The following is a 13,276-nucleotide window of genomic DNA, read 5'->3' as shown; positions in this document are numbered from 1 at the left end:
CACTGTTGCACACATCTTGCTCCATGAGCAGCGCAGGTCCAAAAGACTGAAAGCACGTCTTCCCAACTACTTATTACGTTTATCACAAGACTTCCTGTGCACGTCATTACGTCATTATTACACATCAAATTATTAATTCACATTTAACCTAATTATATATGAAATAGAGAAAGAATAAGAACATAAAACTACCTTAAACCAAAAATATTGCATGACAATAATATACAAAAATATTAATGCAACAAATAAATTGGCACACCTTTTCAGCGACAGCTACACAGACAATGTAGTAAAACCGTTTGGCCACAGGAGAAATTGCATCAGCGCCCTCCACACTTCCTTGGGGCTGGCTGGAGACAAGTGAAGAAGCATTCTGCCAGGTGTGAACTGACGCAGTAAGAGCTGTCCACGTGTGATGGGAAGACAGGAGACATGTTGAGCAGGCAACTGGCCATAGAGCCACTTCCTGTTCAGCTTCACACTCTGGGTTATTTCGAAGCTTAACAGATGTTGTCAAGATAATTTAAAACATGAGCTGGAAGGTGTGAGAAGCATCTTCACAGGGTGTTCAAACTGTCTTAGATGAGAAAGACAGAGAGTGAACTGCATAAGAGGATTTAAATTGACTTTCAGAAAGCTGATGCCTGGCAGCTCATGTGTTCAGGGAAAACATGAATCTAGTGTGTCCAAATGCATCTTCAGGGTTTGCTTCATTATAGACCTCGCTGGCATCTTGGGAAGAACATCAAGTCATTGCATTTCTAAACCAATTGAAAATGCATACAACGGGGGGTGAAATTCAATCTTTTTTCATTTTGAGGCTCGTTTAAATCCATTTCGGCATGTAGATCAGATACTCCCTGCTGTTTTCAATAGTCTTCTGCATAACCCAGAGGAATAATTTTTTTAGCGTAGTTGGTGGTGCTGTCACCTCTAAAGCTGCACTGGATCTGGTGGTTCCAACCAGTCCACCATATTGATGAGATTCAGTATTCAGTCCAGTACTTATTAAGGTGCCTTATCTATTTTAGATGCTTTATAGATAGGTTGCCATGAAATTGACTATTCGTGGTCCATAGAGGCAAATTTTGAATCTCTTTTAATCTGGTGATGTCATCAAGTCCTACACCTTAGTTTTCAACATTTCAAAAGTATGTTCCTGCAATAGCGGCGGGGGCTCAACTCTCAAGGCTTATTTCGAATGCCGTTGTAGTGCAAGCTCATTTTAGGGTGGGTGGATCCCCCGACATGGACAGGATAGACGTAATGAGATTGATGCTTCTGATGAATACACAGGGAGGCGCATCCCATAGTGAGACATCTCAAACATGCTACTCCAGAGTAACCTAAAGTTTCCTTCTACTTTGTCTGGATATATTAATAACGAATAAGTTGAATAAAAAGACATTAATGAACACACTTAAAAAGAAGGCAGTGTAATAAATGTAAGAATGATATTTCCCTCTGATGCTTTTAAAACCATGTCTCTCTCTCTCCCCCTCTCTCTCTCCCTCCATCTCTCTCGTTCTCTCCCTCTCCCTCTCCCTCTCTCAGACTGCGGCGGCAGCAGCAGAGTCCTGGTCTGTTTGGGAAGATCCGCTCTGCTCGGTTCAGTCCTGAGAACCCAGACGGTCCGACCAGCGACGTGGACGAGGAGGAGGAGGAGCAGCAGCTGCAGATCCCATGACGCTTAGACCTATAGTTATACAGGATGTACTTCACTCAAACATCAGCTGACACATGAAGAACTTGAAATAGTTTGTCTTTTGTGCAAACTTTGTATCCCCGCCACAGGGAGAGCTGTCTACTGCTCAACCAGCAAGTTCTTAAAGGACCGCTAACACATTATGGGAGATTTTTAACCCAGATCAAAACATCAAATCATTTATCTCAAATCAGCAAAATGCACATTTTAGCAATTAATGGATGCACATTTTAATAATCAAAATACAATTATCCTTAAAAACCCGAAGCAAAGGCTGTCTAACAAGTGTTCCTCTGGAGGTTAAACATGACTGAGGCAACGTTTCCTCTCTGCAGCAGAATGATTAGCATGCACCTAATCCTGATGCAGAACACACACATTCTCATACACACTCACACACACCTCAACAGACTTGCATTAATAGACACACAGCAACAAGATGAAACAGCAGGCGTGTGACAGACTCTAACGCTGTGCCGAGTGAGAGGATCTTCTTTACTTCCACTAAACCACTGGAGCTGAGGCCAACCCTCTTCTCAGCGCGCTCACTCATTCTTACCTCAGCACACACCTGTCCCCTCCGTCCAGCCATCAGCAGTATTAATACTCTTGCCTTTCAAGCCTCTCTTAGCTTTCAGGAAATGCAATTTCCTGTGTATTTAACGTTCACAATCAATGATGTGGCACACACTGCTTTAGCCTCATTAGAGCTGCAGGTTAAAGGACATGAGTCTCTGCTCAAACTGAGAGAAACTCTATCCACTGTGCTTAATGCTGCCCTTCAATTGCATTTTGGGTTGTGCTGTGTTCAGATGTTCAATGTGTGTGTTAAGCTGATCATTTCAAACAGCAGTGTGTTCCCGGGGTAACTGGAGTCGGCCATAAACAAATGTTACCTTTCAGACACTTTGTGCATACACATGAGGGGGGGACGTCATCAACATCCTGGTGAAACAAAGAGGTTGCAGGCTGTAATGGGACAGAAAAGAGGTAAAGGATGTTCTTTATTGCTACCGCATTTAAAACGCTGCATTGAAAAGTGAAAATGTCTATTCATTCCAATGGAATCTGATCATATCTGGTATGGTGAACTTTGACAAATAGCTCTATACTCTGTCCAAGTGTTAATTGTTACTTTATTAGTATTAACCACAGAGCTGTAAACAAAACACATCACAGACCCATGAGTTCACATCACCTTCCATGAGGGGGCATACTATAGAGGAAGTAAAACAAGATCAGGGAGGCAATAATGTTGGCTATAGTTTTAGCATACTTCCTGTTGGCTAGCGTATTAGTCCCAAACTAGCCCGGCAAGTCCTGTATGTCATCAGTCCTCTAACACCTTTTACAAAGACTCACTGTGTCTCTCTGACCGGCTCTTTCAAACATCCCATTCAAACTCTGGAAATCAGAAGTATTGCGCTTTGAGAGGAACAGATTTCAAGCGATTTTGAGGCATTTAAGGTTAAAGCTTGTGGTTGAGATTTGAGTTTGCTTCCAGGCTGTCATAGATCTGACATCCTGTGGAAACAGAAGCTTTCTTCACAGCAGAATACAGAACTACATTAGGAAAGCCAATCTTTAATACAGCAGAGGCTCAAAACATCCAAAGCTCTCGTGCTGCTCTCACTTTGTTGCTTCAGGTGAGTCATACCAAGCTTCAGCATTTTCAAATGTTGCAATTATCCTGAAAATTAATCTTACAAATACTTAGTATTTATATCCAGTAATTCCCTCAGGACTGTTTTCAGTTTGGGCTGATTCACCTCTCAAGCAGCATTCAGACATCATGGGAGAGAAAAGCCCAGGCTTTAATACTCACAGCGTCCTCACATGTACAGTAGAAGGGGTTTCAGATACAGTGTGTTATTTCTACCAAACTAATCGGGGCTTAATCTGCCACAGTCATACAGTGGATGGATGCTGATGTGAGAGCAATAAGAAATCATTCCTCTTTCTCCACCCAGTCACTGTCTCATTCTGAACTCTCATGCTGGAAGGGGACCAAGATATTTTTACTGATCAGGATTCTGAACTATTTATGTCGTAATGGTTTTAGTTTTTATAAATGATCTGTACCACAGTGGTTTTGTATTAGCTCTATAAATGTCTAATGTATATATACAAACCTGAGTCTGTGTCTTCCTTCTCCCCTCTCTTTGTCAGAGTAATCTCTTCTTTTCTCTGGAGAAAACCGTCCAATCCATCGAGGCCTCAGTGCTGCTGACTTTACACTTGTTCTCCTCAAGGTAGCTCCTAAAACTGGCACGAAAGTAACCATGGTGATGACGTTAATGTGAATCAAATCCTTATAAAAATTCAGACACTTCTTATGGGCAGGAGTGTTCTCCACTGCTATTCCAATATATTCTCAGCTAGCGGGTGTACTGAGTAAAGAAGTGTGAGCTCTGCATTTTGGACACACTGTTGTGTATTTATAATTCAAAAATAAAATGTTACTAATTATCATCAGAATGTATGTGTTTTCAGTACAATACTGTTCAATATATACAATCCAAACCATTATTACAGTATGTTTCATTACCCTCTCTCCTCTGGGGCGCTCAGAAAAGAGCCCCAGGAAGTGCAGCAGCCAACCAATCACTAATAATAATAATAATAATACATTTTATTTATAAAACACCTTTCATTGCTTGAAAGTAATCTCAAAGTGCTACAAGGGGATTAAAAAAACAAACAAAAATGAAACAAATAGAAGTTTAATGAAAGGCTTTTGACCATTGCTACCCGAAAAATATGGCAGCAAAAAAGAATTTCAGCCAATCAAGCGTCCTCAGATCTTATGGCCGAAGGGCGACAAATTCAGTGCCCAAGGCAGTTGGAATACTCACTCTGTGAGTGTTTGCAGGATTCCAAAATGCAGTTTGGGCTTCTGATTAGTGGCGATTCTAGAGTCTATCGGGGCCCTAGGCAAAATCCACTGGAGTGAGACGATCAGGTGGGGCCACCTTAGGGAGGTCTCCTATTGTCATTGCAAACGTTGCGCGTTGCTCCACTATTGTAGATGAACTGAATTTGAGGGGCGTCAGGGGCCCACTACTGGTCTGGGGCCCCAAGCAGTTTCCTGTCTTGCCTGTTGGGAGGCTTATTCTTATTCTTTATTAGGATCCCCATTAGCACTAGCATAAGCGTTGGCTATTCTTCCTGGGGTCCTCACACACACACAAAACAAACATTAAACAAAACTAAAAGCAAAATAGAACAACTCATTTCATCATGTGAACAATGGTATACGAAGTGAAACAAAAATGGTCATCACATTTTAGCCATCAACACAAGGCCAAACCACAGGCACAGTTACATTTTACCCTGTAATGCTCATATAATGTTTTAGCAACCTTTGCTGGGGGAAGTGTTTTAACACTGGTAAACTTAGTCTGAAGTTTTTCTGCTGATTCAGTCTCTCTGTCAGCCTTCTCTGCCGTCAGAACAACAGTCACACGCCTGTCCGAGGCAAACCCACACACACACACACACACACACACACACACACACACACACACACACACACACACACACACACACACACACACACACACACACACTAACCTTTTAAATCGCACTGTTCATATTTAACTGTGTGCTCCCAATCGCAGCAGTGTTTTAAATTGACCAAAATGCGTAGTTTACATGTTAAATTAAAGACGCTAAATAAATCCAAGTTATCCAAGTTAAGTGAGATTTATTTTTGATCTAAAAACGTGTCGCCCATTGGAAACAGTAATAAGTAAAAATCATTTTCTTATATGTAGCCTATTAAATGCGTATTCATTATTTAGAGGATAACTGCAAAGGTATATTCTTCAGAAAGATTATATCAAACAAGCAGTCCACCATAGAATTCATTATCAGGTAATATTCAGGTAGCTCTAAATGTCAAAAAGGTGGGGGACCCCTGGCATAAAAAACTAAACAAGGGAAAAAAAACACTGTCTGACGTGCAATAAAGCAGCATTTCCACCAGTATCTATTTAACCTTTCATTTTCAAACAAAGCAAGCAAACAAACAGTCCAGATTCATGCGTATGGGATTGTGATGCGATTATGATTTGCGCTGCGGTCAACACAAATGGTCCTCTTCCAATGCTCACTCCCTCTCCATCTATCACCAGGTGAGCAGGTAAGAGCAAACAGATATAGCTTCAAACGTCACCACCCAAATCCAATAGACACACCCACCACCTATTGTGACTCAAAATATGTGACGTAACAAACTAAAAGACTAAAATACTGTTCATGTGGCTCCTACAGATATGTTAGGCTGCACACACAATGTGATATCACCGCCTCTCTCTGTTTCCCAACGGGACCATTCCTCAGGGGGCTTAGTGTCCAGCGAGTTCAGCTCTGGTTCTGGGAGAAATGTCTGACTGCTAAATGCTCCTCCATGTTTACCATGTTCTGAAAACAGCTGCCTGTTGCTATGTAAACAAGGTTGATGAGAATAGAGATTTTAGGTGAAAAAAAAGAAACGGTATAAGTTGCAGTGTTTTTATTCTATTTAGATAATCCAATAAGACCCTGTATGAACTTGATGGGGAGTCACTCTCCGTACAGCAGGGGGAACTGCTTCATTGGTAAATGAGTCATTTGAATTGTACGTAAGTAGTGTGTCGTGGATACTATTCAATGTATTACACAATACTTTAAAAAAATGTAATATATTACTTTACTTCTTAACTCTCTACATAAAGTTACAATATTCTTTACATTACTTTAGCGTTACTCAGTAACACCCTGTAGCCAACACTTTTATATATATAGCGGGTAAAATAAGTATTGAACACGTCACCATTTTTCTCACTAAATATATTTGTAAAGGGGCTATTGACATGACATTTTCATTAGATGTCGGTAACAACCCATGCAATCCACACATGCAGAAATCAAACCATAGATGTCCATAAATTAATGTGTGTGTATTACAGTTTTTTACAGTTGCTAACACACTAAAATGACATGCATAGCACAATTATTTAAACTGACACACAGAGAGCAATCTGAAGAATTTTTAACAATTGGAACTATTTTAGTATTATGCCAAAGCTTACTAAAGAGGTTCATGCTTTACATTTTGCCCAATAGTGTGTAGTTGGTGAGACAAAAATCTGGTAATTGTAAAAAACTGTAAAATGGAATGACACAGCGAAAAAGTATTGAACACGCTTACCGAAATGTATTTACAGTTTTTTACAATTGCTTAAACACAATTTTGGAAACTATCCTGGTTTTATCAAAATACTTAACACAATTCACACAACCACACACCCAAACTGCAAAATACCTCATATATGCTGCAAAATGAAGCACTGCAACCAAAACTACATATACCATTATGAAAATCTAACTTTTGCACCAAACGGCACACACTTCATTCATATTACCAGATTTTTGTCTCACCAACTAAACCCTGTTGGGCAAACTGTAAAGCACTAACCTCTTTAGTAAGCTTTGCCAAAATACTAAAATAGTTCAAATTGTTGAAAATTCTTCAGATTGTTCACATGCACAGAAATATTTGTAGATACACACATGCTGCTGTTATTTTTTTTTTTCACCAAAAAAGTCAATGCAAAATATGCACAGCAGATACATTGGAGTGAACAAAAATATGCTGACAAAAAACAGTAAACTGAAAAAGAAAATTACAGAAAAAATGTGCAGAAAAAAAATATATGAAAAAAAGAGGCGAGAAAAATACTGTAATTAGGCAGCATCTTGCCGCATAGCTGGATCTGGCCACAATGCCTCGTCCACATCACAGGCAATATCTTCCCTTGCCAGACATCGAGGGAAGAGCTCCTTGAGTGCCTTATCCATCCCTGAATCGCACCAACATCAATTTCATCACATGCCTCTTCCATAGCCTGCGAAAGAGGCATGTGCACAAAGGGCTGCCGGTCGTAAACCTTCCACCACCATGCTGAACAGAACTCTTCTATTGGGTTCAAAAAGGGTGAGTATGGTGGAAGGTATTGCACGACAAATGGTGGGTGGTCAGCAAACCAGGTTTGGACTGGGGCTGCACGACGAAAGCTCAAGTTGTCCCATACTATAACATACCTGTTTCTTCGATGCTCTGCATCATTCATACGCTCTGGTGGTATGAGAATATTGTGGAGTCTGTCCAGAAATGTGAGACAATGGGCTGTGTTGTATGGTCCAAGGTTGGCATGACGGGTGGAGGACACCATGCGCATTGGAGATGGCAGTGCACATTGTGATGACCCACCATGCTGGCCGGGAACATCTATAATGGCTCTGTGGCCAATGACGTTTGTTCCCCTTCTTCTGGTCTTTGCTAAGTTGAACCCAGCCTCATATACAAAGATGAACTCATGCGGGATTGCATGAGCATCCATTTCCAGAACTCCCTAGAAACAAACAACAAAAATCAGTCAACATGGTGTTATCAGTACACTGGGAAACAATGGTGCATGTAGTGTACTGTAGTCAATATTGTACTCACTGATTACTAATTACTGATAGATTTCAGCTGCTTTCTTGGCTTTCCATGCCTTTTTGCACCTCCCTTTCTTCATGTGTTCAATACTTTTTCCCTGTGTCATTCCATCTAAATACACATAACTTAATTTATGGACAACGATGGTTTGATTTCTTTGCATGTGTGGATTGCATTGGTTGGAACCGACATCTGATGACTTTCATGTCAATAGCACCTTTAGAAATATATTTACTGAGAAACATTGTGACGTGTTCGATACTTATTTTACCCGCTGTATATATCCTTTATTTAACCAGGTAAAAGTCTCATTGAGATTAAAATCTCTTTGTCGAGAGCAACCTTCAGCTTAAAACTCAAGCCTACATGTATACACATATAACAATTGCTATTGCAATAACAAAGACATGTGTTTTCCTATCTGACTGCGGTTGTCGTATGTATTTTGCTCCTCAGAACATCTTGGAACGATGGTGAGTCCACGGTGCAAACGGGCAACATTTCCTTTACGGTAAAGACTGCTTTAATTACCGGAGAAAATTCTAGTTTTTGCTGCTTGTTTGGAGTCGGCACACACTCAACCACAGCCTCACTCTGTGTTCGGGGGTCTTTAGCTACTAGCTTGGTGTTAGCATGTTGCCTTTACAGGTGCTTGGAGAGGTTTGATGTTGCGTTTGCAGCAGTGGATAATATCTACTGGCCTGGACACAGTTTGCACCTTACCGTCACATGTACTTTCTTCTGACAAATTAATAATGGGCATAACTTCACCCCTGGAAAGTTAAAGCTTTTCTTTTCTCAGCCATGTCTCTATGACAGTTGTAACGCAAATATGAACCTGTGGAAATTGAATCGGAAATCCCTCTAGTCTGTCAAAACGAGAATCTAGTCATTTCTTCGCGCACTGGATCTGATACCTTAAACATTCAGAGTATTCAGACTCACACCCACACACACACACACACACACACACACACACACACAAACACATACACTGATAATGGAAGTTAAGGTACAGCGGTATCAGAGACAGAATACATGCGGCTGACAGGAGTGTGTTCTAAGGAGAGAATCTCACAGGTTTACACTGTCAGCTCGTGTGGTACAGCACATTTGAGCCATCAATAATCACATGTCATTCTTTAACATGACTCAGCACAAAAACACATGGCCCGCAGAAAGATAGACTCTCATGTTACAAAGGTTTACCGCTATGGAATAATGATTACAATAAGGATTATTTCATCAGTTTAAAGATGACTTTGTTCAAAACATGACATGTTGATTTATTGTAAACAAAAAATAATAGTACCGGGATGCTGCTTACTATGAGAGGAGAAAGCTACAGAGTTATACAATCCCAGACAAAGGAGTCGGAGTGAGAAAGAGTGCTAAACTTACACACACCAAATTCACACACACTCCAGTGGTGTTTTGCAATGCAGAATGGTGCAGACGCAGTAATGAGATGGAACCTCAGCCTGACTCTCCCCACACAGCATGGGGGAACCGCTCCATCTCCCTCTGCGATCATATTTATTACTCTGTTCATGTGTGTGTGTGTGTGTGTGTGTGTGTGTGTGTGTGTGTGTGTGTGTGTGTGTGTGTGTGTGTGTGTGTGTGTGTGTGTGTGTGTTTGTGAGAGAAGCCCAGATATAATGAATGTGTTACCCCAGTGTAGGCTGGAGTCAGAGACTGAAATCATAGCCACAGCTTTGGCTCTGCACTTTGTGTGTGTGTGTGTGTGCTTACTCTGCATAAAACAGGTGTGTGTTGGCAGTTCACACATACACACTTGTACTATAGTCACTATGGTGCCCTTGGGATAACAGCACACACACAACATGCCCACACACTTAAGCTGTGATCTGGGGATGATGATGCTGTGTTTGTGTGTGTGTGTGTGTGTGTGTGTGTGTGTGTGTGTGTGTGTGTGTGTGTGTGTGTGTGTGTGTGTGTGTGTGTGTTAATGTTTAGCTCCATCCCATGAGTTCAATAGAGAAGATCATTTTCTGGAAAAGTGTTGACACACACTGTTATGCCTGAGTGTGGTGCTGTTGAATGTGTGTTTGGAGGTGCTTGTTTCTTCTATGTGATTTCCGCTGGCTGTGTGTGAGGGGAAGCCTGTGGCCGGGCTCATTATGTTAATAGTCTCGGTGTCTTTATTAGGCCAGTAATGGCTGACAGCAGGAAGGCAGAACATTACATTGATCCCTCTGTAATTATTCCACAGTTAGCACAGCACCGGCCTGTGTGCACGTGCAGTGTGTCACTGCTAAATGCATACAATGTGAAAGTGATTCCTGTGAATTCTTCTTCTTCTCTGTATCGACTGTAGCCATGGTGACAGGCTCCTTCTGCCTCTCTCATTTTTATTGAACTTAATTGGCATCTCTTTTGTAATAAATATCATAAAGCTTGGCTGCATGGGAAAACGGCCAATATAACATCCTGACAAACACAGTTGAGAAGCATTAAAGGACAAGTAAGTGTCTTTACACCCTTTATCTTCATCATTGGTCTTTATTTGCCTTTCATCAGCAGATGTTTGCACTATGTATGTTGAGTTGTTGGAGGAGCCTGGGATATAAGATTTTCATTGCCAACATATACACTGTATCTGCTGTGCATATGACAAAGAAAACCTTTGAACTTTTGAACCTGCACTGTCACCCTTCATACTATATGTTATGCAATACAGGCAAAAATGTAACAATAAAACATGTTTGGGTGTTTTGCAAGGCCAGATTCCTGTTAGGTGTGTATTGTGGACTTCAGTCTTCTTCTTCTTCCGGTGCATGCTGGGAGATTTCGGAGTGTGAGCGGAAGAAAAGAACAACAATTGTTACGTTATATTTTTCCGTTTATTTTTGTTTATGGGTGTTAATTTAATATAGTTTATCGGTGATAGTTTACTTTGCTTAACTTTTGGTGGTGGTTTTGGGGTGTTTTGCGGGCTTCTCCTGCCGGTGTCTCGCCGGCCGGCGTCTGACACCATGGTAAATGGAGACTTTTCCAAACTCACGCGGAAGCACGGTATTAAAATATCGGCCGGCTTCCCATGCACTGTGGAGGACATCGGGCTGGCTGTGGGAGAGAAGGTCGGACACAGCAGCATTAAGTCCCTGGCTCGGATGAACAGTGCAGTCGTGATCTTCCTGGACCAGGTGGAGAAAGTGAACCGCGTTATCGAGACAGGCATCACGGTGAGTGAAATGTTTGTGCGGGTGCAGCCGCTGACGCTCCCCGCAACCAAAGTGGTTCTGTCCAACGTCCCTCCCTTCATAACTGATGAGTTCCTCAGTAGAGAGCTATCCAGACACGGGAAATTTTGTCTACGTGATTTTTGCAACCTCGTCAGTTATGAAGTGTTTTGGTTGCGGGGAAGAGGGGCACACCGTGATTGCCTGTCCGGGGCGCGGGGACTCGACTCCGTTGGTCTGGATGTCACTTCCGCCTCCGTGCCGGGGCCGGCTGCGGCTGTGCTGGTTGTAGTGGAGCAGCAGGCTGCTGCTGCTGCTGAGGGTGGGGTGTCTCCAGCGTCGGTGGCTGTTAATGCGGCCACTGTGGCGGTGGGGGGCTCCCCTCCGGAGGCGGCGGCTGCTGCTGTTGCTGTGTCCGACGGGGCATGCAGGGGTGTTGCACAGGTTGTGGGTGATGGTAAAGATGTTCACGAAAGGGAGGAGGTGGTTTTGTGTAGAGGTGAAGAAAATCAGGTTGGGAGAGAAAAAGGACGAAAATAATAATAATAATAAAAATGGTGAACAAAACCCCCAGAAAACTGAGATAATCGAAAAAGTTGTAGAGACAGGTGAAGTCTGCAAAACACAGGAGGAAAATATGGAAAACGAAACGCATATGGTGAAAACAGGAGAGGAGAGGGAAACATGGGGTGAGCAGGTGGAGATTGCTGAGATGGAGGATGAAGAGGTGGCAACAGCAATAGTTACACAAAAAAGACTGCTAATAAACGCAGAAGCACAAGGAACAACTCACCTACTGTTAGAAAGAGCAGCAAAAGTGGGAGCAAGGGAAAGAAAGGAAGAGAGCAATGGCAGACAGATGAGAGTGGGGATGAGTGTGTGTCGGACGGCAGTGACGTGATAGGGTTCAGTGACAGTCAAAAGGAAAAAATGTACACAGTGGAAATGATTAAAAACTATCTACTCCAGACAAAGAACCAGCATGGGGTAATTGTAGAAGAGTATTTCCCTGACTTGGTCGTTTTTTGTTCCTTGGCCAAATTCCATCTTAGCCAAAAAGAGCAGTCTGTCTTCACAGAACAAGAAGTTTGGAGACTAAAAAAACTTGTGTATAGAGTACGAAAACAAATAAGCAGCAATGAGGTTAAAACCCCTTATGTGTGTTTTAATTAACTTATTTGTTTTTATTATTGTATGCACTACCTCACTCACAATGGACACTTTTAGAGTGGGAAGCCTGAATGTCAATGGAGCCAGAGAGCTAAGAAAGAGGGCTTTAATTATCAAACAGCAAGAATAAAACATGTCGACGTGCTTTTTTTACAGGAGACGCACAGCGACTGTGTTAATGAGAATGACTGGAAAAAGAGTGGGAGGGGGAAGTCATTTTAAGCCACACTACCTCTCTCAGTGGAGGGGTGGGCTTCCTTCTCTCCAAGTCTTTTAATCCTGTCTCACTGGAGGTCGAGCAGTTTATCAAGGGGGGGTTGCTTTTAATAAAAGCAAGGTTTGACCTTTTTACGGCTGTTTTTATGAATGTGTATGCTCCAACAAACGGTGGAGAGGAAGCTGTTTTTACAAAAAGTTAATGATGTTTTAAAAGGCTGTGCCACGGAGGATTTTTTATTCTTGGGTGGGGATTTTAATTGTACGGAAAATGCATCTTTAGATCGCAACCATGCAGAGCCGCATCCAGCATCCCAGCATGCTCTGAGGCCGCTGGTCCACTCCCACGGCCTGGTGGATGTATGGAGAAGGATGCACACAGACGATAGGCAGTACACCTGGTCCCATATCCGAGAGAATAGGATTTCATCAGCCAGACTAGATCGCATTTATTGCTTTAAGCATAATTTTAATACTTTTAAAATGTGCAGTATA

At 42.0% G+C, this 13,276-nt stretch overlaps 1 protein-coding gene across 1 annotated transcript in view; it reads left to right on the top strand.

Annotated features, from left to right (window-relative positions):
- ccdc102a (coiled-coil domain containing 102A) overlaps nt 1–4,123 on the top strand; it is a 53,772-nt gene extending 49,649 nt beyond the window's left edge. Inside the window, exon 10 of the mRNA XM_063880478.1 lies at nt 1,555–4,123. Coding sequence (XP_063736548.1) covers nt 1,555–1,687 — 133 coding nt within the window. The 3' untranslated portion in view covers nt 1,688–4,123. The remainder of the gene's footprint in view (nt 1–1,554) is intronic.
- Nucleotides 4,124–13,276: the final 9,153 nt, after the last annotated feature.

This window comes from Eleginops maclovinus, chromosome 4, assembly GCF_036324505.1.
Source record: "Eleginops maclovinus isolate JMC-PN-2008 ecotype Puerto Natales chromosome 4, JC_Emac_rtc_rv5, whole genome shotgun sequence".
Lineage (NCBI taxonomy): Eukaryota > Metazoa > Chordata > Actinopteri > Perciformes > Eleginopidae > Eleginops > Eleginops maclovinus.
Note: the sequence above shows the minus strand (reverse complement) of the source record. Positions and strands in the feature narration are given on the sequence as shown.